The 26910-nt window shown below is 44.9% G+C and overlaps 1 protein-coding gene across 2 annotated transcripts in view; it reads right to left on the bottom strand.

Moving 5' to 3' along the window:
- The window catches only part of CACHD1 (cache domain containing 1), a 127517-nt gene that overhangs the window by 16005 nt on the left and 84602 nt on the right, over positions 1-26910 (bottom strand). For both annotated transcript variants that reach the window (XM_068140813.1, XM_068140814.1), the window contains exons 6-17: positions 26586-26730; positions 24280-24496; positions 19467-19616; positions 17501-17734; positions 16305-16454; positions 15263-15386; positions 14283-14400; positions 12653-12821; positions 9634-9776; positions 8022-8203; positions 6092-6202; positions 50-172 (exon numbers count right to left, since the gene is read on the bottom strand). In XM_068140813.1, coding sequence (XP_067996914.1) covers positions 50-172; positions 6092-6202; positions 8022-8203; positions 9634-9776; positions 12653-12821; positions 14283-14400; positions 15263-15386; positions 16305-16454; positions 17501-17734; positions 19467-19616; positions 24280-24496; positions 26586-26730 — 1866 coding nt within the window. The remainder of the gene's footprint in view (positions 1-49; positions 173-6091; positions 6203-8021; positions 8204-9633; positions 9777-12652; positions 12822-14282; positions 14401-15262; positions 15387-16304; positions 16455-17500; positions 17735-19466; positions 19617-24279; positions 24497-26585; positions 26731-26910) is intronic.

Genomic DNA, 26910 nt, shown 5'->3' with positions numbered 1-26910 from the left:
AAAGATAAGAGAGGCTTTAGATGTGTATTGCTTGGAAGGAATGGTTTACCTTATTTTGTTCCCTCCATCCTGGTTACAAACTGGCAGCAGGTCCATGAGAACTTTGTAGAAGTATCGTAGGGTGAAGTCAATGCCCATCACTGCCACTGAATGTCCTGAAGACATCTGTGCACTGCAAAGAGGGAAGGGAAGAAAGGAAAGAAGGCTTTCATGGCTGTATAAATAATTAATACTCTAATTACTCAGTTCCCTGCTTGGAGAGTGGACTGGCTTCCCTGGCATATAAATGACCATCTCAAATCCACTCCTCTCAGCTCAGCTCACCCTGCTTGTGTTTCAGTGACCAGTCAGAGCAGCTGTATATGGGGAGAAAAGGGTCTTAGCAGTGTTTAGTAACTTTCTGGAAATTTCTGAAGTCTCTCCACACAAACTGCACCTCACCAAACCAGAAGCAGGAGACAGCCCAGAACTTGATCACAGAGAGGAGCCAACCATCCTCTGCATGGGTTGTTCTACCTCAACTCTGACACACACCCCTATCACCTACAGACATTTGGTATTTAGAATAAACCTTTATTAGAATAAACCAAACCAGGTTGGAAGAGACCTTCAAGATCATCGTGTCCAACCCATTAACCAATCCAACCCACCTAAACAGCTAACCCATGGCACTAAGCACCCCATCAAGTCTCCTCCTGAACACCTTCAATGACGGCGACTCCACCACCTCCCCGGGCAACCCATTCCATAGCGCAATCACTCTTTCTGTATAGAACTTCTTCCTAACATCCAACCTGAACCTCCCCTGGCGCAGCCTGAGACTGTGTCCTCTTGTTCTGGTACTGGCTGCCTGGGAGAAGAGACCAACATCCACCTGTCTACAACCTCCCTTCAGGTAGTTGTAGAGAGTGATAAGGTCACCCCTGAGTCTCCTCCTCTCCAGGCTAAACAACCCCAGCTCCCTCAGCCTCTCCTCATAGGGCTTGTGTTCCAAACCCCTCACCAACTTTGTTGCTCTTCTCTGGACTCTTTCCAGCAAGTCAACATCCTTCCTAAACTGAGGGGCCCAGAACTGGACACAGTACTCGAGGTGTGGCCTAACCAGTGCAGTGTACAGGGGCAGAATGACCTCCCTGCTCCTGCTGGCCACACTGTTCTTGATGCAGGCCAGGATGCTGTTGGCCCTCTTGGCTGCCTGGGCACACTGCTGGCTCATGTTCAGCCTACCATCGACCAGTACCCCCAGGTCCCTCTCTGCCTGGCTGCTCTCCAGCCACTCTGACCCCAGCCTGTAGCACTGCATGGGGTTGTTGTGGCCAATGTGCAGAACCCGGCACTTGGCTGTGTTAAATCTCATGCCGTTGGACTCTGCCCATCTGTCCAGCCTGTCAAGGTCCCTCTGCAGAGCCTCTCTACCCTCCAGCAGATCAACTCTTGCCCCCAGCTTGGTGTCGTCAGCAAATTTACTGATGATGGACTCAATGCCCTCATCCAGATCATCAATAAAGATGTTAAAGAGCACAGGGCCCAGCACTGATCCTTGGGGCACACCACCAGTGACTGGCCGCCAGCTGGATGTGGCACCATTCACCACCACTCTCTGGGCTCGGCCCTCCAGCCAGTTCCTAACCCATCGCAGTGTGCTCCCATCCAAGCCATAGGCTGACAGCTTGGCCAGGAGTTTGCTGTGGGGGACGGTGTCAAAGGCCTTGCTGAGGTCCAGGTTGACTACATCAACAGGCCTCCCCACATCCACCAGGCGGGTCTCCTGATCATAGAAGGAGATCAGGTTGGTCAGGCAGGACCTGCCCTTCCTAAATCCATGCTGGCTAGGCCTGATCCCTTGGCCATCCTGTAAGTGTTGTGTTATTGCACTCAGGATGACCTGTTCCATGATCTTGCCTGGCACTGAGGTCAGGCTGACAGGCCTGTAATTCCCTGGCTCATCCAACCGGCCCTTCTTATGGATGGGCACCACGTTGTCCAGCTTCCAGTCCTCTGGGACCTCGCCAGTGAGCCAGGACTGCTGGAAAATTATGGAGAGTGGCTTGGCCAGCTCATCTGCCAGCTCTCTCAGCAACAAAACTTAGAATTAAAAATTCCCCACTTGCAAAATTGAAGGCAGGAGGCAGCTCCTGTGATTCTAGCACCTGAATCCCTACCATCTGGGGAGGGTATATGTTCCACAGCGCTCCTCTTTGCTCAGCCCAAGGTGTTAGGACCTGAAAACGAAGCAAAATCCCTACAATTCCAAAGTGTAGGAGTGATTGTCAAGTTCTGCCAGAAGAAATGAAGTGGGCCAAGGTATAGATACAGAATCACAGAATCCCAGCATGGTGGGGGTTGGAAGGGACCTCAGGAAATCATCCAGTCTGACCACTCTGCTAAATCAGTGGCATCCACAGCAGCTTGCCCAAGGTCATAATGGCCAGGTGGGTTTGGAAGCCCTCCAGAGAAGGAGACTTCACCACCTCTCTGGGCTGCCTGCTCCAGGGTTCCAGCACCCTCACAACAAAGAAGTTTTATCTCCTGTTCTGGTGGAACCTCCTGGCTTCCAGTTTGTGCCTGTTGCCCCTTGTCCTGTCACTGGGCACCACTGGAAAATGGGTGGGTTACCTTGCACCAGGCAACAAGGTGGTGATTAGGTGCTGGGGTTAATGAGCACCATGTTCAGTGCTTCAAATCCCATCCTTCTAATAGCCCAGATATCCAGTGCTAGCTGAAATTAAACAGCAAGAACTCGTGTTAACCTGGCACTGCCTTCTACTGCCTGTGACATTTCAAACAACATCATAAATGTTCTGCTTCAGCATCTTTCCCCAGTGTAGGGCAACCATAAACCAGACCTTTAGGGAAAGGGCAGAAGCTAGTATCTGTGTGGATGCTGACAGCATTGAGAGCTGCTGTGAGCTGCATACTCAAAATGCACTCCTGTTCCTATTATTACACACCAGTTTGGGAATATATAGTTGCCTTAGCAACTGGTACATCAAAGACCAACTAAAGAGTCTCAGGCTAATGTATGGAATTTTCTTACAGTTCTGTAAAGGTAAAAAACTGCTACTTTTGCTTAGTCACATAGCTTTAACTTTGCTCACCATCACTGAAGCAGCTGCAAGAGCTCTCCTGGCAGAAGCACAGTCTGGAAATTTGGCTGAGGCCATTTGGATGCTGAAAGCTGAAACTATATTCTATTTCTGTTCCTATTTTTCCCCCAAACTTCCCATCCTGGTAAATTCCCACCTTCTCCTCAGGAGAAACATCCAGATAGACAAGATCCCCTGAATCAACACACTTGAGCTAAGCTGCAAATCCCCACTGCGCATCACAGCAGCCAGGCTCTGGAACAAAAGCCTTCTAATATAATAGCAGAGGAAAATAATTAGTATTTATGATGGCAGGTTATGAAAATATTATGGGCTGGGATAGCCTGAAGCTACTACTGAGCAACCCCTGTCACTGCTACATCTCTCACACCCAAATTCTCAGAGTTTGCTCCCTGCAGCACTAAGATAGCAGAGACAGACCAAGTTATGCCTTATCCCTGAAGAATGCAAAATCATCTGCTCCTCCATCAGGGCCTCAGGGTGATGACAAAGCAGCCACCTTGGACTTACTAGTTTTCCAAAATTCACTTTTCTAAATTATTTTATCTCTGAAGACAGGAGTAAAAATGTCCAGAAAAAGAAGATACTGAACAGCACAGCTGGACTATACAAAGTAAAAGCTGCTGGCCTCTACCAGCTCTATTTACAAGACTGAAAAGTTGTTTGCTTTTAAAGAGGTCCAGTGAAGATGTGATCAAATTTCATTTGTAGCTATCTAAACACAGGTTCTAAAAACCTGCATTTAATTTATCTTTACCATTACTCATTTGATGGAAAAGGAATGTGAAGAAAGATGACAGTGAAGCAGCACAAACCCATTTAACTGCATGTGACAAGGCATCAAGCTATGAAGTTACTGCCCTGTCCTAACAGACAAAAAGCCATTAGAAACCTTGTAAATATTTCAGCTGCATTTTCACACATTAAATCCTGGCTTGCTGATACAAGCTGTGTTAAGTAACTTCTTTCATGAATCTTCCATTCCCCAGCCTCCAAAAATGAAGCAAGATGGACATAAAATGGGAAGGAGAGATATGAGCCAGCTCCAGATAAACCAAGGCTGTCAATTGAAACCCACAGAGCAGTGTCTAATGCAAGCCTGCCTGTTAACTCTGGTGATTCCTCCCCCAACCCTCTGTTTTATTTTAGCTAAGACCTCTTTGGGGATTATAACTGCATGTGACTATAAGCTTTGGAGGTCATATTTACGCAGGAATCACACTCACATCTGCCAAACTTTGTTTAACCACTCTTTAATCATCTTCTAATAAGCCACATGAGCTTGAAGTTCTTGAAGCTCACTGAACCATGGCTTGCTAGATAAAAATCAGGGCTGTGATTAATTGCAACTCTCTCCTTACCAAAGTGCTGGCTTCCCTTAAGTAAATTCCTCTCTGAGAAGCACCATGCAGGCATTAGGGCTGATAATGCTCCTGCCAAAAAAAGACAGGCAGATGTCCTGTGGTGGGAAATCCCAAACAAAGCCAAGATGTCTCTGAGAAGAGCAGAAAAGCAGTGTCCTGGGCTCTGCTGGCTTTGCCATCTGGATTTAGCAGTGCAATATTAGAAGCAGGGGTCTTGGATCTTGAACAGAAGCCATGTGCTCAGGAAAATTCTTGGAAGAGACTCTAAGCAAAAACCAAAATGCAAAACCACCATGTCTGACACTTGGGAGAGCTCATGTTGGAAACATTTAGTACCTACACTCCTCTGAACAGCCTACATCTCAACCAACCCTGAACCTACACCTCCAGCCAGCCCTGAGTCTACATATCAAATCAAACCCTTGGCCTACATCTCCAAGCAAGCCTCAAAACCTTAGGCTGGAGACCTGGCCCAGGGGGACCTGAAACAAAAAAGTCTGGTCCCTGAGGAAAGGGTCATTCCAGCACTGCAAAGATAGCCTCCACCTCTCCTGCTGGTGATCTTAACTGTATTGAGAACAAAGGAAACTATGAGACTCATAGAACAGAATCACAGACTGGTTTGGGTTGGAAGGGACCTTTCAAGGTAATCTAGTCCAAACCCCTTGCAGTCAGCAAAGACATCTGCAACTAAAACAGGTTGCTCCAAGACCCTGACCTGGAAGGGTCCCAGGGATGGGACATCTACCACCTCTCTAGGCAACCTGGGCCAGTGTCTCACCACACTCAGCATAACAAGTATCTTCCCTCTCTCCAGTCTGAATCTCCCTCTTTGAATTTAAACCATCACCTCTTGTCCTGTCACAACCAGTCCTGCTGATCTCTTGATCAGCTCTGAATGAAGACACATAAGAATTTCCACTTTCTTTTAAGCTGTAGAAGACTAATTGCACAGAAAATGCTTCTTCCTATATGGCTATGATGTTCATTTTGCCTTTGATCCCAAGGAACTGTCCATTGTTTCCACTCCAATTTGGTTTTAGCAATCCTGTAAGGGCAGCTTGAAGGTTTACAGCCTTTTTCTCACATTCTTTTTACTCCTGAAAGCTTCTGTCCACAACTGCCAAATTTAAACAGCCAAGGCAAGGAGCTCTCCCAAGCTCTGGAGTATGGACAGCTCTTTAATTAAAATTGTACTGTGGACAGACCTCTCTTTGCATTTAGGTAGTTCTGCTTTCACCTCTTCTTCCAAATGTTGTAAAGGCTTCAGACCTGGAAGTGTGCAAAGCCAGGTTCGATGGAGCCTTAAGCAACCTGGTCTAGTAGGAAGCGTCCCTGTCCTTGGCATGGGGGTGGAACAGCTTTGTTGAAATATATCTGACTACCATCAGAGAGGGAACACATCCCACACTGTCTCATGAAAACAATCCGTCTCCTCCTCCCTCCTAGCTTTTTGTCTTGAATCTCATTTCATGGTCATCCAGGAACACATTTAAAACCAGGTTTGGTTTTCAGTTCCTGAAGATGCAGGAGCTGTTGAGCTTCTCTCTCTCCTACCCAAAATACATGTTGATAACTGGGAGTATTCTTGCTTGTTACAAACCTCAAAACACCATTTACCTGGAAGAATGGACTGTGTGACTGATGGTAACAACATAGCCAGCCCCTCCAACATCTAGGTAGGGACCAGTAAAGGTGATTAATCCTGGATTCGCCACTGCATGAAGGTACCTAAGGGCAGCCAGAAGAAACATTCATCATTAGTGAAAAATGGTTTCTGTAAGCTTTAAGACATTATCCTTGCTTCTGCAGAAATACAGACAGTGAATTCTGCCCATGGTGAACAAGGTGCTACCAAATTTGTGGTTCTTAATACTCAGCAAGTACCTAGATATGATCAGGACCCAGACCTAAAACTTCCTGTCACCTTCAAATAAGCTACCATCACATCAAATATATTCCTACTGTCATAAGCATGGTTATAAAACATTCCAGCTGTTGGAAAAACTTTTCTTTGTGAAAAATTTACATTGTTTTCCCCCACTCAGTGGGAGTCTGGACTATACTGTCCAAGTGACTGAACTCTACTACCAGTGCTTTGCTTGCTTCTTCATTCCTTCTGACTATATCTAAAACTCAAGACTCTGTGGGCATGCTGCTTAAGCAGGTGTTTTCAAATCCATGGTTTGAGAAATTCAGTGAAAGGTAAAAGCAAAAAAACCTGACCACTTCCCAAAACCAACAGGGAAAATAATTGAAAAGCTTTTAAAATTAAGGCATTCATAGAATGGTTTGGGTTGGAAGGGACCTTAAAGATCATCTAGTTCCATCCTCCCTCCCATGGGCAGAGACACTTTCCACTAGAAAAGGTTGATCAAGGCCTCATCCAGCTGGGCCTTAAACACCTCTGGGGAGGGGACATCCACCACCTCCCTGAGCAACCTGTTCCAGTGTCTCACCACCTTCACTGTAAAGAATTTCTTCCTAATCTCCAGTCTAAATCTACCCTTCTAGACTGTAAAAGTGTGTTCATTTCATTTACAACAGCAATACAAAGTGAGCAAAATGCATTGCTGAGGGATATGGTTTAGCACCAGACTTGGTAGAGTTAGATAATCACAGAATCCTAGAATTGTTTTGGTTTCAAAAGACCTCTAAGATCATCAGCCCAAGACCACCATGGCCATTAAACCATGTCCCGAAGTGCCACGTCCACATGTTTCTTGAACACCTGCAGGGGCAGTGACTCCGCCTGATGATCTCAAAGATCTTTTCCCATAAAAATGATCCTATGGTTCTGTGATTCCACCATCTTCTCTATCAGCAGAGTCATAAATAACAAAGAATAAAACCTGAAGAAAGGCTAATGGAAATTATTTTTTCCAAATAAAACATGGGTCAGGGGAGCTACAGAATGGGCACGAGCAATTCAGAGCTCGAGGGCTGGGACATGGTGCTGGCTCATGCCTTCACAGGCATCCCAGTGCGGCAGCACCTTCCCGGCTGCCTTCAACAAAGCACACACGTCAAAACACACTCCACAGTACTCCCACGTCTCCAGATCTCATTTGTAATGTACACAAACATTTTCCCAAACTAGACAATAGTGCATAATTAATAGTGCCGAGTTGAACCAGTGAATCCCTACTTTCAATTAGTGAGGAAACCTGCTGTAAAGAAACAAATGGAAAGACTAAAATATTAACAACCAAAACCAGAACTGAAAACGTGCCTGAAGTAGTTAATCCCTAAAGGGGATGCTCCTTTTCTGAATATTTATATTCCCATCTGCCACAGCAGGGATATGAAGCAGAAACTATCCCTTAAAATAAAACCAATTTGGAATGAGAACCAATAAAGGTTTGAACTGGCTGTGTTTAAGCACTCAGCCTTTTAGCCACAATGAAAACATTGGTGGCTAAAGAGATTTTAAGTCGCCATAAAAACAACCCCCAAACCCACCCCAAGGCTACGAAATCGATACCGAATATTTCCCTTATTGCCTTCTGAGATTAGCCAAAGCTTTGATAACAGGACCCTAAAAACTCACCATTGTCTCCTGGTGGGATCAAATGCTTTGTCCATGAGGGAACCGGGGTAAATTCGGAGCACCCCATTGGGGGTTGCTATGTAACGGCGCACAATGTAACTGTTCAGGCTACTCATTTCCATTTGTGTCATCCATTCATCTGTGACGTGACTGGTAGCCATTACTTCATTTCTGACAGAGAACTGCAAAACAAAGGCAGACCTAGCAGGGTTCCTCTAAGACTTGCATGAAAAGATAATAAGCTGCTGGCGGGGTTTCCTAAAGAGCGATCCGAGATCATCTAAACTCAATTACTTGTTTAAAGTCTTCTCACACCAGACGGATCTGGCACATTCCAGGCAAAGGGAAAGTGTATTATAATGAAATATTGGTGTCATTATGTCTCCTTTAGAGTTCCCCTTATCTCTCTTCTGGAGTTTGCTTTTTTTACTTCATGTAAATATAAGCATGTCTCTGCCTGCACATGACACAGAAAGTTCTCCTTTACATGCTTAAGAACACACTATTTCTGCTTAGAAATGACTGCAGCTTTAGTCTGGCTAGCGTGTATTTCAACAGCTGCTCATCAACTTTTCCCCTGCTTCTTATCCTCTCTTCACTGTCTTGAAGCCTATGGCCATTCCTCCTGGCACAAGAATACTGCTACAAACTACCACTCTGTAAGTCAGTGAGCATCAGGAAATCACTAAGTCTGTAGATAACATCAAGTTAGACAGGTGTATGATCTCCTGGAGGGCAGGGAGGCTCTACAGAGGGACCTAGACAGGCTGGGTCAATGGGCCAAGGCCAATGGGATGAGGTTCAGCAAAGCCAAATATTGCATCTTGCTCTTGGGTACAACAAACCCACGAAGGCTCCAGGCTTGGGGAAGAGTGGCTGGGAACTACCTGGGGACCTGAGGGTGTTGATCAACAGCTGGCTGAAGAGGAACCACCATGTGCCTAGGTGGCCAAGAAGGCCACCAGCATGATGGCTTGGATCAGCAATAGTGTGGTCAGCAGGACTGGGGCAGGGATTGTCCCCCTGGACTCAGCACTGTTGAAGCCACAACCTTGATTCCATGGTTCAGTTTTGGGCCCTTCACTCCAAGAACATTGAGGAGCTGGAGCTGGTCCAGAGAAGGGCAATGAAGCTGGTGAAGGGTCTGGAAAATACGTCTGATGAGGAGCAGCTGAGGGAACTGGAGGAGGCCGAAAGGAGACTTGGCTCTACAACTCCCTGAAAGGAAGCAGGAGCCAGGTATGGGTTGATTCCAGGCAACAAGCAAAAGGAAATGCCTTCAAGTTGCATCAGGGAAGATTTAGGTTAGACACAAGGAACAATGTGTTGCCTCAAAGGGTTTTCAAGCCCTGAACAGGCTGCCCAGGGCAAGGGTGGAGTCCCCATCCCTGGAGGGGTTTCAAAGCCCTGTAGATGTGGTGTTGAGGGACATGGCTTAGTGGTGACCTGGCAGTGCTGGGTTAACAGTTGGACTTGATGATCTTAAAGGTGTCTTCCAACCAAAACGATTCTGTAATTCTAATGTTTCCAATTCCTTTTTGGATGAAGCTGTGTATTGTGAGGAAACCAAGGACTCCAGAGCTGCCCAGAGTGGCCAGCAGGCAGGCCATACCTTCAGTCCAGGATTGGCAATGAGGCGGGTGTTGTCACTGAGGTATGCCGTGTAGTGCTCCACCATCCGCTTCGTCTCAGGCTGGCTCAGATGTTCGTAAGGAGAGGAGAAGCTGCCCGCAGAGAGCATCACTGTAGGGCTTTCTAAAATCAGCAAAACAGGAGAACACTGAAGACACATGGAAGGAATTACAGTGATGCACCCTTTACCACAAAGATGTTTCTCCTCCTATTCAGATGGAACCTCCTGGATTCCAGTTTCTGCCCATTGCCCCTTGTCCTGTCACTGGGCACCACTGAGAAGAGTCTGGCCCCATCCTCTTGTCCTTCATAGGTTCTTTAGCTCTTGCTGACCATTGACCAGATTCCCTCTCAGGCTGCTCTTCTGCAGGCTCAACAGCCCCAGGTCTCTCAGCCTTTCCTCCTCACAGAGATGCTCCAGGCCCCTCAGCATCGTTGTAGCCCCTACTGGATTCTCTCCAGTAGTTACCTGTCTCTCTTGAAGTGATAAGACCAGAACTGGACCCAGTAGCCCAGCTGTATCCTCACCAGGGCAGAATAAAGAGGAGGAGAACCTGCCTTGACCTGCTGGCCAGACTCTTCTTCATGCACCCCAGGAGATGACTGGCTTTCTTGGCCATGAGGACACATTGCTGGCTTGTAAGCAACCAGCAGTCCCAGGTCCTTCTCTACAGAGCTGCTTTCCAGTAGGTGACCCCCTCAGCTGTCCTGGTGCCCTTGACTGGTAGACTTTGGTGCCCTTGTTCAGAAGCCATTCTGACTTTCAGCATTACTAATTTTTGAAAGCTGACAAAAGCTGGTTTCCCTTAAGAAAGTATTTTTGTGCTAAAGAAATTAATTATCCATGTTCAGGTTGGATATGGCAGGGAAAAACAAAGCCAAGCACTTTCAGTTACAGACAACAAACAAACAGAGAATTCCAAGCTCAGAAAGGGGAGCTTACCAATAAATGTGTGGCTGTTTGGGGTCACTTCCAGCACAGACTAGAAAGTGAATTTTCCTTGTGCAGAAACTGCAACACCAGACAGCTTCTTTTTAAGAAGAAAAATTATGATGATGATGTTGCAGGACTGAAGGTTGAGAAGAAGGCCTTTTCTCAATATTTGACCCAAGGAACACCATTTTCCCATGTGTAATGGTCTCCAGAGGGGAAGTGGGGGGAATAATTCGGAGTATGTGAAGTGTTCTGCTTTTATTCACATTCCTTTAAAACACATCACCAGCCATCCAGCCACCATATGTACTGTAGTCATCATCTATTAGAGTCCTTCATCTGCTTCCCAGACCATATATCCTGATGTGACTGCATTTTGTTTTGCAGGAAGGTTTTCCACTTAGCTCAGTGATGCATCATCCATTTTTGCCTTGTCTTTCTAGCTATAAGGATAATCAAGACTAGGCACTGCATTGAAGAAAGGAAGAATCCCTGTCTTTAAGCAATGGGTAAAGTGATTCCTACAGGTTAGTTAAATTCCTCCCTAACTCCTCTAGTCTAAGCTCACTTGGTTATTTGTAGAACTGCAATGCAGCAAAGAAAATATCACAGCTGTGCTGCAAATCCACTGTGAGACCTTCAAACCTTGCTACAAACAAAAGCACTTGAGAACTTCTTGCAATGTAGCACAGATTTTAGCAAAACTCTCAAGACCAATTCTCAACTAGGAAAGATTACAACTTGGGATGGTCATGTCAAAAAACAAAGTTCTTAATATAAATTGTGGGGTTTACTAACATGTGTGAGGGGGTTCAAGTTCTCTGCTCTTTCCAGACACTAGAACTTCTACTGCCATCGAGACCTCTCCCTTTTTCCCGTCAGGTAGAGTAGAATCAGTTAAGCTTATCAAAAGCAGAAATGCGTCAAGAAGCCAAGAATCGTTAAGGAGCGTCTGGAAACCATCACATCACTGAAGTTCTCACTTTACCCCAACAGATGTAACATCTGACTTCACATGGATCAATGGAATTAAATGCTTGTGGAAGTGAAAAACTTGGTTAAGTCCAAAAATCAAGAGAATATTAGTTCTGCATGACTGGTTGAGACTTCATCCTACTTATTTGTCAATAAACTGATCTACAGCCAAGAGAAGAGAATCACAAAATGCATCAGATTGGAAAGGACCCTCAAAGGTTGTCTTGTCCAACCCCCTTGCAGTCAGCAAGGACTTCTCCAACTAGATCAAGTTGCTCAGGGCCACATCCAAGTTTGACCTTGAATGTCTCCAGGGATGGGACTTGAATCGCATCTTTCTAGGCAACCTGTTTCAGTATTTCACCACTCTCACTGAGAAGAACTTCCTCCTGACATCCAACCTAAATCTTCCTTGCTTTAGTTTCAAACCATTGCCCCTTGTCCTGTCACCACAGGCCTTTCTAAATAGTACCTAGGCTTCCTGTAGGTCCCCTTAGATACTGAAACATAGCTGTAAGTCTCCCCAGAGCCTTCTCTGCTCCAGGCAGAACAACCCCAACTCTCTCACCCTGTCTTCATAGGAGAGGTGCTCCAACCACTTGATCATCCTTGTGGTGTTGTATGGACCTGCTCCAGCAGCTCCATGCCCTTCTTGTGTTGGGGGCACCAGAGCTGGACACAGTACTCCAGGTGAGGTCTCACCAGAGCAGAGTGGCAGAATCACCTCTCAATCTGCTGGCTATGCTATGGCAGCCCATACTTTGTTTTAAGCTTGGTGAGACTTCTCTCACTCTTTCGCCACTCCCACTTTCTTTTGGGAGGAACTTATCAAGCAAGACTCCTGAAGAAACTCTCTTTGACAAGCAGTCCCTCTGCATTCACCCACAAGTGCTCACCATTGAGCAGAGGAGCTATGATCTATGAAGAGCTGTAAGAAGGTAACAGATGATAAGCAAATCAGCTTTGGAAACAGAAATCTCTCAGAGACATTATTTCCAGTGTTTTTTGAGAAGACTTTTCCTTCCTGCTGCTGCCACACTCTACAGAAACATGCACAAGCTGGGGAAGATGAACTGCAAGGAAACTTTACCCAAGGTAGCCAGCTGCTTGAAGTGCAGGCAGGCATTAGGTTGGCCCAGGAGATCCAGTCGGTGATAGAGGAGCTTGCTGCTGGGGACAGTGTTGAGATTCTTCAGCTGTTTGACAGGTATTTCTGGCTGTATCACCACGACACACAGAATAAAGGACGTGTCCTGGACCTGGAAAACATGGGCAAGTCAAACAGCAAGAAAAAAGTGGAAGTTACAGAACTTACTTTCTATTTGGTTTTCATTCTCTTTAATCACCTATCTCATCCAGTCCTGAAAGGAGAACCAGACTTTGCCATTTTCTCAAAGATCACCTCAGGAGCTCTCCTAAAGCTCCCACAATCAGCAATTAAGCCTGCAACATTGCACTTTGATATAATTAATGTTTGTAAGCATAGATCTTCTTTTTTAAACTATTATAACTTAGAAGTTAGTGTTTTGTAAGTTCTTTACAGCAAACATCATCACTGGCTACTGATACTTGCACCCACTGCCCCTTGTCCTGTCATTGGACATCCATGAGAAGAGCCTGGCTCCATCCTCCTTACACTCACCCTTCACATCTTCATAAACATGAATGACGTCAGCCCTCAGTCTTCCCCAGGCTAAAGAGACCCAGCTCCCTCAGCCTTTCTGCACAAGTGGAACATCTTCCACTCCCTTCAGCATCTTCCAAGCAATTCCCTGAGGTGCTTGAACAGAGGGGCCCAGAACTGGACACAATATTCCAGATGTGGCCTCACGAGGACAGAGTAGAGGGGCAGGAGAACCTCTCTCAAGGTACTAACCACAGCCATTCTAATCCATCCCAGGATACCATAGTATGACATCCAGCACAGATTTACTTCCATTGGGAAAGCACCAGTATAATCTCTGTGTAACTCTGCAGTAGTTATGTCTTATGAAGCAAGTGTCTTCATGATGAAAAAGCACACACAGACACACCTCTGAAGCTGACATAGGAACAAACTTGAAATGGTCATTTCCTTACATTCACAGAATGGTTTGGGTTGAAAAGGACCTTAAACATCATCTAGTTCCATGGGCAGGGACACCCCCCACTAGACCAGGCTGATCAAGGCCTTATCCAGCCTGGCCTTGAACACCTCTGGGGAGGGGACATCCATGACCTCCCTGGGCAACCTGTTCCAGTGTCTCATCACCCTCACTGTCAAGAATTTCTTCCTAATCTCCAGTCTAAATTTCCCATCCTGCAGCTTCAATCCATTCTCCCTTATCCTATCATAACAAGCCCTTGTCAAAAGTCCCACTCCAGCTCTTCTGTAGCTCCCTTCAGGCACTGGAAGGCTGCTCTAAGGTCTCCCTGGAGCCTTCTCTTCTCCAGGCTGAACAGCTCCAACTCTCTCAGCTTGTCCCCATAGGGGAGGTCCTCCAGCCCTCTGACCATCTTTGTGACCTCCTCTGGACCTACTCCAGCATTTCCATGTCCTTCTTATGCTAGGTACCCGGGAACTGGTCTTCACTGTAACAAAACCCACTCCACATTCATGCAGTTTCAGAGTAATCCAAACCTATCTTACTTTGAAATATGGCAATATTTCATGCTGCACTGTGCTCAGTACATGAATGCACCCTCTGTGCCACCCTGTGAGTATCACTGTCATTCCTTACCATCTTCCAGGCATAGCTGACATTGTAGGCTTCTTTTCCAACCTCTCTCAGTTTGTTTACATGCCAAGACAGCGAGGAGTTCACGGGGACTGTAATGATCTGGCTGCCCAGGGGAATGCTGTGTTGGCAAACAGAACATAAAGCATTTTATTAAAAACTGAGAAAGCTCTTAAGCAAACCAAACCTACTCTACAGGCATTCAAATATCTTAAGGGACAAAGAGATCAACTGGTATCTACCTGAGGTAAAGAAAATGTGTATATATGCTGAAAATGCCCTCCTGTACCACCATCTTTTGACTTAGAACACACACTCAGATTAGACAAAGGCTGATCTGAGACAGGACGAGGGAAAATGGCCTCAGCTTGCACCAGGGGAGGTTTAGGTTGGACATTAGAAGAAACTCATTCATCAAAAAGGTTCTCAACCACTGGAACAGGCTCCCCAGGGAGATGGTTCAATCCCCATCCCTGGAGATGTTTCAGTGACACAGAAATGTGGTGCTGGGGGCCATGGTTTAACAACAGCTTTAGGAGAGTTAGAGAATGGTTGGACTTAATGATCTTAAAGGTCTTTTCCAACCAAAATGATTCTATGATTCTAAAGATAATCCCAGATCAAACAATGGAGAATCTTTCTGACATGAAAGAGAGAACCATTAGAAAGAGTATCGCCTAGATCAGATGTGGAAACCGCTGCTTAGCTCAGCAGGTGATAATATGAAGAAAGCTGGAGGCAAAACCCAACCCAAAACTGTTCTTTGGAGGTAAAAACTCCAAACCAGAACTGTTCTTTGGAGGCAAAAACCAAACTGTTCTACACAGGAGGAGGAGAAAGAGAAAAAAAAAAAAGAAATCCCTCCAAGTATGCAGACACTGTGGGAAAAGAGAATTTACCTGATATTCTCTTAAAACTCCTTAGAAATACTTCTAAGTGCCCTAAGGACAGCTAATATTTAGCCTTGTACCCCAGTTCCTTACCTAAGGATGTTCTGGCGCACCAGCTCAAATTTGGGAATGTTCTCATAGTGGATAATATCTGTGTGGAGTGGTGGTTCAGACAGCAGGTAGGGCCTGGTGAGGGATGGGTGCATAAGAGTGTATCCTACAAAATAGAGACACAAAACCAGACTGAGCCCAGGATGAATATTTACGGGGGGGGGAAGAGGAATACAGCAACAAGATGCAGTTTTTAACAAGACTTAATAAAAGGGAACAAGCAATTTATCATCAAAGAAGATTCAAATGAAGAACTAGGTAAGCTGAAAATGAAACATGGCTACAAGAAGACGCTGGGACCAGACGAAACATGCTGAACACATATAAACAGCAGTTTTGGTTTGCCCTACACATGTATAAAACCTCAGATATAACACTGGTAGAAAATCTCAACAGCAAGTTCAGTATTTCCGTATCAAACCTCCAGTGCAGACATTTCAAATCATGAATCCACCCACAGTCTTCAGCAACTCTGGGGTGAAGCTAGCCAACAACACACAACCTTTTAATTGAAAATAGGCTGCAAGGCTTGGGGGTGCTTAGCCTGCAGAACAGAAGGCTCCAAGGAGACCTTAGAGCAGCCATCCAATACCTGAAGGGGGCCTACAAGAAAGGTGGGGAAGGACTTTTTATAAGGGCTTATAGTGATAGGATGAGAGGGAATGGATTGAAGTTGGAGGAGGGGAGATTTAGACTGAAGATTAGGAAGCAATTCTTTCCAGTGAGGGTGGTGAGACACTGGAACAGGGTGTTCAGGGAGATTGTGGATGCCGCTTCCCTGGAAGTGTTCAAGGTCAGGGTGGATTGAGCCTTGAGCAACCTGGTCTAGTGGAAGGTGTCCCTGCCCATGGCAGAGGGTTGGAACTAGATGATCTTTAAGGTCCCTTCCAACCCAAACCATTCTAAGAGTCTATGAGTATTATTATTCAATATAATGAATAAGAGACATGAGAATCAAGAGTTTTCTTCTGATGGTTATTTATCTCAGTGGGACTAGAAGACATTATCCATGCCAAAAAGTTACCTTTATTATCAATGAGGAATGTGTAGGAACCCAAGGAGTCTTGGTAGTAGGTGACATCTTCCAAGATATATGCAAGATTGACATCAACTCCAACAATCCCCAGCAGGAGGTTGCCAAAGTAACACGGTTTACTTACAGTCATGATCAGGCCTTACAATGAGAGAAATAACATAAAGCCATCAGCAAAAACATCTAGCTAATTATTTTTAGAGGAAACAGAGTGTGCACTTTGAAGTCCTTACTATAAGAAGGACAATGAGGGGCTGCAGTGTGTCCAGAGAAGGGCAGCTGGTGAAGTGTCTGGAGAACAGGTTTGGTGAGGAGAAGCTAAGGGAGTTGAGGCTGTTTAGTCTGGAGAAGAGAAGGCCGAGAGAAGACCTTCTAGCTCTCTGCGACTCTCTGAAAGGAGACTGAAGCCAGATGCAAGTCAGTCTCTTTTCTCAAGTAAAAAGTAATATGACAAGAGAAAACAGCCTCAGGTTGTACCAGAGGAGGTTTAGGTTGTCAGTCTGCAGGTAGATGCCTTACAGGTATGAAATGCACTTGCATGAAAAGCTATGGTAGTATTTTGTTTCTTTAATGCCATTTAAAAAAACAGGGAGAGGAGGAAGGAAGAGAATTTGTACCTGTAAAGCAACAATAGGGATGAATTATTGCTCATCTAACTGCACAGTCAGAATATTAAACCTCCTCTGCTTAACTAAATTTCAGCATGACTACTGCAGTGGGAAGCAGAGCCATAATTTCACAATGTTTGGGATGCATCTTGTGCCTGAGGTAAGAACTCTTGGCAAAAACTTAATTTTTCTTACTTTCTACACCACTGTTTGGAAACTCATTGACTCTTTTCCTTCAATCCAAAATGAAAATCAGTTGTGTGTATAAGCTTTAAAGCACACTTTGAAATTTAGGTTAGGCAAATCTTCACTATTGCAACATTTCTAATCCTTCTGTTGCTCAAATTTTCCATTGTGCTTGGATATGGCTTTGTGAGGGAGCAGTAATATAGCTAATTACTGAGTTAGGAAACACACAGAGAAGCAAGAGTTCTGAGTCAGAAGAGATTTGCTCAAGAAGAGGCTTACATTTGTTTTGAGACTCAACACACAAGACAAATAGCATCATAGAATTGTTTTGGTTGGAAAAGACCTCTAAGATCATTGAATCCAACCATTATTGAGGTCTTAAGCACTTACCATCTCCCATTTCATCTGAGAAGGGCAGGCTGAAGACTGCTTCATCAATCATTCGATTGGGGAGGTTTGTATAGAATCTGCCCACTGTAGTTTCCAGGTTACTCAGCTGGTTTAGGACCATCATGCTTCCCTTGGTCACAGGGAGAGCTGTTCGGTCCAGCACCCCATACTTCACCGAGTTCTGCTCTGCCAGGTCTCGTAGGAAGGCCAGCTCCTTCAAACCTGTCACTCCCTCTGAAAGACAAATGGAAGGAGATAAAAGAAGCTGAATTTCCATCAAGACTTCTCAAAGTGCTGTCAATAAAAGCTGTAGGACTGATAAGTGACAAGGTGAGGGGTGAGGTGCTGACAGAACAGTATGGCTTTTGGAAAAGTAATTGGCTAGGACAAAATTGACTAAGGTTGCCTCTCACCTTCTGTTGCATGGTGCAAAAACTGAACAGGCTCTTTGCATCACCACTATAAACAAAGACCTTTTAACAAAGACTTATGTGACCCATAAATCCACAGGACAGCTCTTTGTTCTCCACCAGTGGCTGGTCCACATATAGGACCATGAGTATATTAGAAGCCCTTGGAGATAAAGGCTTTGTTCTTCACCTTAAACACTAAAGTTGCCCATTTTACACAAGTGCCAGGCTCAGTTCCTGCAGACAAATCAAAGACTTTTGGACATATTAGGTCTCAGATGAGTATTTAAATGTACAGCCAAATGATCCATTAGGCTGAGCTTTAGTTTCCTTGTCTGAGGGCTGCATGCATTTTTCAGTGATACAACATACAACCTTCTTACTGAAGAAACACAGGATGCAAAATTGCTGTTCCAGGAAAAGTGTCTTTCCTGCAAGAGTGGTCAGGCATTGGAACAGGCTGCCCAGGGAGGTGGTGGAGTCACCATCCCTGGAGGTGTTCAAGAAACATGTGGGCATGGCTCTTGAGGACATGTTTTAATGGCCATGGTGGTGTTGGGTTGATGGTTGGACTCAATAATCTTAGAGGGCTCTTCCAACCTTTAGAACTCTACTGTGAGCATGATCTTCATGTTTAACCTCACTCCTAAGCTAGGTCCTAAACTATCAGAGCATTTCAGATTATATTTGATGTTACAGTCATGGCTAACAACTGAAACAGAAGCCAAGCATACTCCTATTTTGCTGCAGCAGGAAAAATGGGCAGTGCTGTACAGTGGCAACAGTTGTCAAATTAAGTTTAGGCTGGTAACCAACAAGAATTCAGACCCCGAGCAGCTGCACTATGAAACACAGTATCTTCTGGTGTTTGTGTTACTGGCAGCAATACCTTGAGAGCTGTCTGCTGGTGGAAGTTATGCACAGTAACATCAATAGTTGATCTGTTTTTTTCTGGGTTTAATGTTAAATCAAGAGGGATTAAAAAAGCGAAGGTTAACTCCCCCACAACAAACCCTGAAAAGAGATCTTATTCATGTTCACAGATATCTGATGGATGGGTGTCAAGAAGGGGCCAGACTCTTTCCAATGGTGTCCTCTGATAGGAAGAGGAGCAATAGACAAACTTGAACCCAGCAGGTTCCATCTCAATACAAGGAGAAACTTCTTTACCGTCAGCGTGCTGGAGCCCTGGAGGAGGCTGCCCAGAAAGGATGTGGAGTCTCCTCCTCTGGAGAGCTTCCAAACCCACCTGGATGCATTCCTGTGTAACCTGCCCTTGGTGACCCTGCTCTAGGAGGGGAATTGGACTCAGTATTATCTCCAGAGGTCCCTTCCAACCCCTACCATTCTGATTCCATGACATAACCATACAGTGGCACACAGTTTTATATACCAAAGAACTAACATCCGAATGCAGCCTCTGGATTACATGAGCCAAAATCCACTAACTGACTGCTCCCAGTAAGGTGTGGAATTACATTTGGATAATCTGAAGAAGCTAGCTGTACAAGGAAGGGGCATTTTGCACCCAGTGGAAACATAAAACCACCTCTTACCATTCATGAGGGCATAAGTAAGGATCATTACTGAGTTGTTGAGGAAACTGTTTTCTTCATTGATGACACTGAGAGTGGCTTTTTTATCTTCTTCTGAGGAATCCTTTGATGTGATCCCAGCTGAGAGATAAATTATCACCATATCAGTATCTAGAATTAGAGAGAAAGCAGAAAGTGCATTACATTAAGGCAGTCAGCTCCTGGAACTGACAATCTTAGAGATCTTTTCCAATCTCAATATTTCAGTGATTCTATAAATTCAGGTGGTTAGAGCCCTTACAAGCCCTGCTTAGAACCATATACTGCCACAGGTTCGTTTGTGAGATTCACAGTCAAGTACATCCTTATTAATTCCATTCAGAGCACCTAACAAACATCTGCTTGATTTGGTGCCTACCAACCACCTAGAAGCACTGTGGCTGGTTTCTCCTGAGCAGGTCTCACAGGCACTTTCTGGTCTGGCTGCAGCCACTGCAGCAGCACACAATCCCAGCATGCAGCAGAACCTGCTCTAACTCCATGTGAAGGGCTTAATGAAAGCAAAAATCTGTTCATCACCTACCCTGCAATCCAAAGGACTGCAATTCCCTGATGCATCCAAGAGGAGGACCTGTGACCCCTTGAACCAGTACAGGTGAGGAGCTGACCTGCTGGAAAGCAGCTCTAAAGAGAAGGACCTGGGGGTGTTGGTGAACAAAAAGTTACCCATGAACCAGCAACATATCCTCGGGGCCAAAAATGCTAATGGTTTCTATCGAGAAAAGTGGGGCCAGCAGTGCAAGGTTGGTTCTCCTCCTGCTTTATTCTGCCCTAGTGAAGCCATATCTGGAGCTCCCCAGTTCAGAGGAACATAGAACTACTGGAAAAAGTTCAGTGCAGGGCTATGAAGATGATGAGGGGCCTGAAGCATCTCTGTGAGGAGGAAAGGCTGAGAGATCTGGGGCTGTTGGGCCTGGAGAAGAGCAGCCTCAGAGGGCTTCAATGCTCAGCAAGGGCTAAAGGGTAGGGGGCAAGAGGATAGGGCCAGCCACAGGACAAGGGGCAACCCTATCTCAGCATTACCAGCATTTTATGCCTAAAGACACTTGCAGGGATCATACACTACCATATCATGTGGAGAACACGAGGCTAATTCATTATACACCAACTTTGTTGTGTCATCTGGGTTCTTTGTAGCTTTGCTGTGGGTTGTTTTTTTTTAAACTAAGTATGAATGCTTTGGCTTGTACATTTTGTCATCATGACTTGAAAAGACATTCAGCCAGAATTGGCTGAGGCAACAGGACATGTAAATTTGGGGGGAATTTCTGACTTTTATTTTAAGAAGTGAAAAGTAGGAAAAAAACTCCACCCAGAGTCTGGTATTAATACAGCTTTGGCTGTGGCTTGAGGAGAATTCTTCCAGTATTTCCAGGGCTATAGCATAGCTGTTGCGCACCACAGCCAGGCATGATCCTGCAGTCTAAAAGCTCTGCTAGCAGAAGTAACATAAGATAGTCCTAAGTCTGCATGAAGGACACCTTACCTCCTGCTCAAAAGGGCATTCTATCACTTAACAGCTGATCAGCCTGCTCTATTTGATACACTGAACTCAGAGAGCTAGAAAAAGCCCTCGTGTTCAGTCCACCATTATTAATGAAAGGGTTGTCAAGACTGGGCCCAAGGTACACAGGCAGTGGTGGAGTCCCCATCCCTAGAGAGGTTTCAAACTCGTATTGATATGGTGCTGAGGGACATGGTTTAGTGGTGACCTGGCAGTGCTGGGTTAGTGGTTGGACTTGATCTTTAAGGTCTCTTCCAACAAAAAGGATTTTATGAATCTATAAAATAAATGTATCTACACTGCAATTTTATCCCAGTTCTTCACTTAGAGTTGTCTGGGAATGTCGGTACTCAGTGGCAGAGCTTTGGGACGAGGGTCTGCTGAGCAGGACTGCAGTAAGAACCAGCATAAGGCAGGAAATTCAGACGTGATCAATGGCACAATTCTTCCATCTCATACCATTAGTTCCCTTCTAACTTTCCCAGTGTGAATTTGGGAATGAGGCTGTATCTCAATAGCTTCCCCTGGCACACCCACACATTGTTCTCCAGGAAGAGGATGTTAGAAAATTAACAGTGAAATGAATGATTTTATTTTTTCAGTAGGTTTGTTTTTTCTTTTTTAAGAAGATGAAAAGATTATTTACAAGAAAATGAAACTTGTGTTATAAACATCCTCCTCTCAAACCTACTGTGTCTCACCCTGTGACTTCTGAAATTTGCTGTATAGGCAATTGGGCCTCCAAAGCCCTTTCACTCCTAAAGAAAACCTAAATCCAAAACATTTGCCCTTTCTTTTAACTCTGTATTTGTGCCCCAAAATAGTTGGTATAAAACCTAGGAAAAAATACGTGTTTGTATATTAATGGAGAATGTGCCAAAGCCTTCCAATCCTAATACACAAACAGTGGCCAAATAGGAAAGACATGTAGGAGAATTTAGGGGCTGATCTGCTGGAAACCAGTTCTATGGAGAAGGACCTGGAGTCCTGGTGTACAAGTTAACCACAAGCCAGCAATGTGCCCTCATGGCCAAGAAGGTAAATGGTCTGGTGGAGGGCATTAAGCAGGCTAAAGGAGGTTCTCCTCTGCCTCTACTCTGCCCCAGCAAAGCCCCGCCAGGAGTACTGGGTCCAGTTCTGGGCTTCTCAGTTCAAGAGGATCCAGTGGAGGCTCCAAAGATGCTGAGGGGCATGGAGCATCTCTATGAGCAGAAATCACTGAGAGACTTGGGAGTGTAGAGCCTGGAGAAGAGCAGCCTGAGAAGGGATCTGCTCAACGCTCAGCAAAAGCTAAAGGACCTGTGGGGGGCAAGAGGATGGGGCCAGACTCTTCTCAGTGGCACCCAGAAACAGGACAAGGGGCAATGGGCAGAAACTGGAAGCCAGGAGGTTCCATCTGCACAGAATAAACTTCTGTGCTTTAAGGGTGCTGGGGCCCTGAAGCAGGCTGTCCAGAGAGCTTGTGGAGCCTCCTTGTCTGGAGAGATTCCAAACCCAGCTGGACATTGTAATCCCAGGCAAGCTGCTGTGGGTGCCCCTGCTTTAGCAGGGGGTTAGACTGGATGATTTCCAGAGGTACCTTCCAAACCCTGCCATTTTGTGATTCTGTTGTGCTGCAAGACTCTACAGCTGATGTTCTTGGAATAACTCCTGATGACTAATGCATATGATCCCAGCTAGCTTCAGCAGCACTGGGTTTCTTGAGTTTATTTTTTATTTTGTATAAAGTTGCAGCCTCTTCATAATTTTGCCAGAGGATGGTAAATACCTGCTGCCCTTGGCCACCTTATCTTTCACCTAAACAGTGTACAGGCAGATCAATGTTTCACTGTATCTATTGCCTAGATTTCAGAAGTTGGCTGAAGCTTTAATAGCAAAAGCACCCTTTTAGAAATCACATGAAGGAGGAACACATTTCCTCACTCTTTCCAAAGCATTTTCATTCCAGGACTTTTCTTTTTCACCATGTTCTGCTCTGAGCTGCTGCCCTTCAGCACACTGAAGAATTTGCTCTTATTGGAGCAGGCCCAGGACCAAGCCATGGGATCTGTATTACATAAATTGACTAAACCCATAGAGATCAAACTGGTTTCTCCACCCTGCCACAGCAGCAGCAATGTTACTTAACTCCACCAAGCACTCAGAGCACAGCTTCAGGAATTGGCTTTCCGTGGCCTCCTGGCAAGCAAACATGCCACTCAATTTCACATCCATCTTTCTGTATCACCACATCCTCATTACAAAAACACACAAGAAAACCTCAATCTTGGGATGGGAGAAGGAAGCCCACAACAGACCACAATTCAGGAGGATATTCTTAGACGAATGAAAATTTAGCCAGGCTAACCTCACATTCCATAAAATAGCCCCCATAATTGGTATTATCCAAACCCCCTTTTCCCTGAGAAGCACAGGACACCTCTGTAGGATTCCAGTTAGGCAGATTATCCATACACAAGTTTTAAGTCAATGAACCTGTAGCAACAGCATTTTGCATTAAAAGGACTCACACACACACACATTTGCTAAATAATTCAACAACTGGACAACTTAATCCTACAATTCCACTTTGTAATTCAAATGGAAGTCAGCAAGTGAAATAAATTGAAGGGAATGGCCACATTCAACAACTACTTGTGCAGAGTCAACAGATTCACAAACTGCATTAGGCTGGAAGAGACCTTCAAAGGTCATGTCATCCAGCCCCAGTGCAGTCAGCAAGGACAGTTCCAAATAGATCAGGTTGCCCATGGGCTATATCAAGTCTGATCTTTAATGTCTCCAGGGATATGGCCTCAACCACGTCCCTGGGCAATCTGCTCCAGTATTTCACCACTCTCATTATGAAGAGCTTTCTCTTGATGCCCAGTCTAAATCTACCCTGCTCCAATTTCAAACCGTGGTCCCTCAACACATCACTACAAGCCCTTCTAAACAGCTCCTCCCCAGCCCCCCTGTAGGATCCCTTCAGATATTGAAATGTAGCTCTAAGGTCTCCCCAGACCTTGCTCTTCTCCAGGCTGAACAGCCCCAATTCTTTCAGCCTGTCCTTGTGGAGGTGCTCCAGCCCTCTGATCATCTTTGTGAGCCTCCAGATGCAGTCACCAAAACACGTGCCGCTTCACCAAAACACGTGCTTCCCCCCACCCTCTATTTTTTTATTTAATACTCAAGACACTTCATTCCTTTGGCCTCTGTCAGTGAGAAGCTCAAACAAGCAGACATTTGCAAGCCTCAGAAATAATCCGGATTGCTCAAGCAGGGACTTACTTCCTTGGAGCCTGGTGCCATTGTTGGTATTCCGTATCAGCTGGAAAGCCTTTTGAAATCCCACCGCATGCTGCGTGGAGCTGTCAGATGACTTTATACTGCTAACGAAGGTGGACATCTTCCTTTTTGTCTCACTAGTGGCAGGAGATAGGAAAGTCTTATAGCACTGATCCAGCGAGCAGGTTCTGACTGTGTCTGCCACGGTTAACACAGAGATCTTGAAAGAGAAGAAACTCTATTGGATTACCTTCCCATTTAGAGTTCTTTACGCACCGATACAGAAAACACAATGATAAAGCCAACTGAAGAGATTCCCTGGATTTAAAATGCAATTGTTAAACAAGAAATGCTCCAGGCATAAATCCATCACATTTGAAAAGGATTAGACTTATGGTGATTGCAAGAAAAAGAGACTTCAGCCTTTGTTTCTCAGACCAAGTCAGCTTCACTCTGCTCATACATAATAGTTAATACACTCTTCTGGGCTGAAGGCCGAATGAACTAGAGAGAACCAAAAATAAAGCCAGCAGAGAGCATTTTTAGGAAAGCCCTGAGTGCCTAGAGAAAAGCAGAGTGCATATTAAAAATGAAAAGAAAACAGAACAACAGACCCACTAAGAACTTTTCTTAGCCAAGCTTTGTGTTGCTTTAATGTTTCATTCAAAGCTGGGCAAATTTCCCAGCAGTTTGAATCCTGTCAGTAAGTCAAGGCATGTAGTGGGACGTTAATAGACACAGACTAGACCAGTCTTATTAAATGAGTGGCATAATTTATTCCCAATTATGACTGATGCAAGACAGCCACAGAATTAAGCAGTACTTCTATACCTGTATAACAGGTTTCCCAACCACTGAGCTACCAACTAATAAATATCTTAAATCTATTTTCTTCATTCTAAGTCTATATTAAGACAAATAATTTTGACACTGACATTTAAGTGCTATTAATCCTGCTGTGCTATTATTTTCCAGTATTAGAACACTCTAAAAGCACAGAAGTAGAAGTGTTTTTCCTGGATTATTAACGAGAAGACTTAAGGCAAAGATTATGATCAGCTGTTCTGCGAGTTGATTTGACTGAAACTTCCTTCCTGATTAAAACAAAAAAACCCAAGGCCAAAACCCAAGGAGAAAGAATAACCAAGGTCCCACTGGCAGAGCATTATAAAAAGTAAAGACCATACTGGGGACTGCTTGTGGTGCTACAGAAGCACATTACGGGGCCCTGTAGTTCCAAAACTACAATTTAAGTGACTGTCTTATTGTCACGCAAACACAAAATCCAGATTTCCTTTGCTTTATCCTTTCTTTGTCTGGGAATCTTCCAACCACTAATTATGCTTTAGCTTTCCCCAGTATAGCAGCAGAAGAAATAATTTTCATTTTCACAAGCAAAAAATAAAACAGCTTCAGAGGAGAAAAGAGTTTCTCAAAGCATTCAAGTACTTCAGAAGTTGTCAGGCTCAGAGCACAGTTCTTCTAATTCACAAATTGCACTGGGTTGGAGGGAACTCTCAAATGTCATCTTGTCCAACCCCCCTGCAGTCCAACTAGATCAGGCTGCTCAGGGCCATGTCAAGTCTGATCTTGAATGTCTCCACAGATGGGACCATAGATCAGGTTGCTCAGAGGCCCATGAAGCCTAATCTTTAATGTCTCCACTACCTCCTTGGGCAACATGTTCCAGAGTTTCATCACCTTCATAGTAAAGAGTTTCTTCCTAATGTCCAATTTAAATCTACCCTGCTCCAGTTTCACACCATTGCCCCCTGTCATATTGCTACATGCTCTTGTAAACTGTACCTCCCAGGCTTCCTCCACTGGAAGCCTTCTCTTCTCCAGGCTGAACAACCCCAACTCAGCCTGTCTTCCTAGGGGAGGTGCTCCAGCCCTCTGATCATCTTTGTGGCCCTCCTCTAGACCCACTCCAGCAGGTCCATGTCTTTCTTGTGTTGAGGACCCCAGAGCTAGACACAGTACTCCAGGTGAGGTTTCACCAGAGTTGTAGCATCTTGGTACCATTCCTGGTTACACTGCTGACCATCACCTAAAGACTCTGCCAAGACAAAGGAGCCTTTAAAGTCACCCAGAAATAAGATTTTGCCTTAAATCAGTGGTTTTCACTTTGTTTTTCTGTCTGCAGACCCCCAAATGTTTCCCCTGCAGTAATACAGGCTTCCAAAAATTGAGGTAGGCCACAGACCCCCATGAGTCCACAGACTTAAGTGAAAAACATCAGTTTGGATGAAAACTGAGAACACTGAGGATAGCTGAAACCAATGAAAACATGCTGGGAGAAACTTTACCTTGTCATGTTCATCTATAGAGCTCAGAATGACCTGAGCAGCATCTTTGGCAATCTGGAGTTGTGTCTCTGTGACTGAAGCCCCATGGTCCACAATGACAACAATATGCTTAGACTGCGGTCGAACAGTAGAAACATAGACAGGCCTAAAGGAGAACAAACCCCAAACCACTGTCATGAGTCATCTTGTCATTTCCACTCAAACATTTACAAATGAAAACAGTCAAGAATCAAAACCAAAAACACCCCAGGAAGAAACAATGAATTGTAACAGGAATTTTTGCTGTTATAAAAGCTTCTGCTAGGAAAGCCTAGTTGAGAAGATA

This window comes from Melanerpes formicivorus, unplaced genomic scaffold, assembly GCF_026170545.1.
Source record: "Melanerpes formicivorus ecotype bairdi unplaced genomic scaffold, bMelFor1.0.p_v2 SCAF_7, whole genome shotgun sequence".
In the NCBI taxonomy this organism is placed as follows: Eukaryota; Metazoa; Chordata; class Aves; order Piciformes; family Picidae; genus Melanerpes; species Melanerpes formicivorus.
The sequence above is the reverse complement of the archived record's forward strand: the minus strand, read 5'-3'. Positions and strand labels throughout refer to the sequence as shown.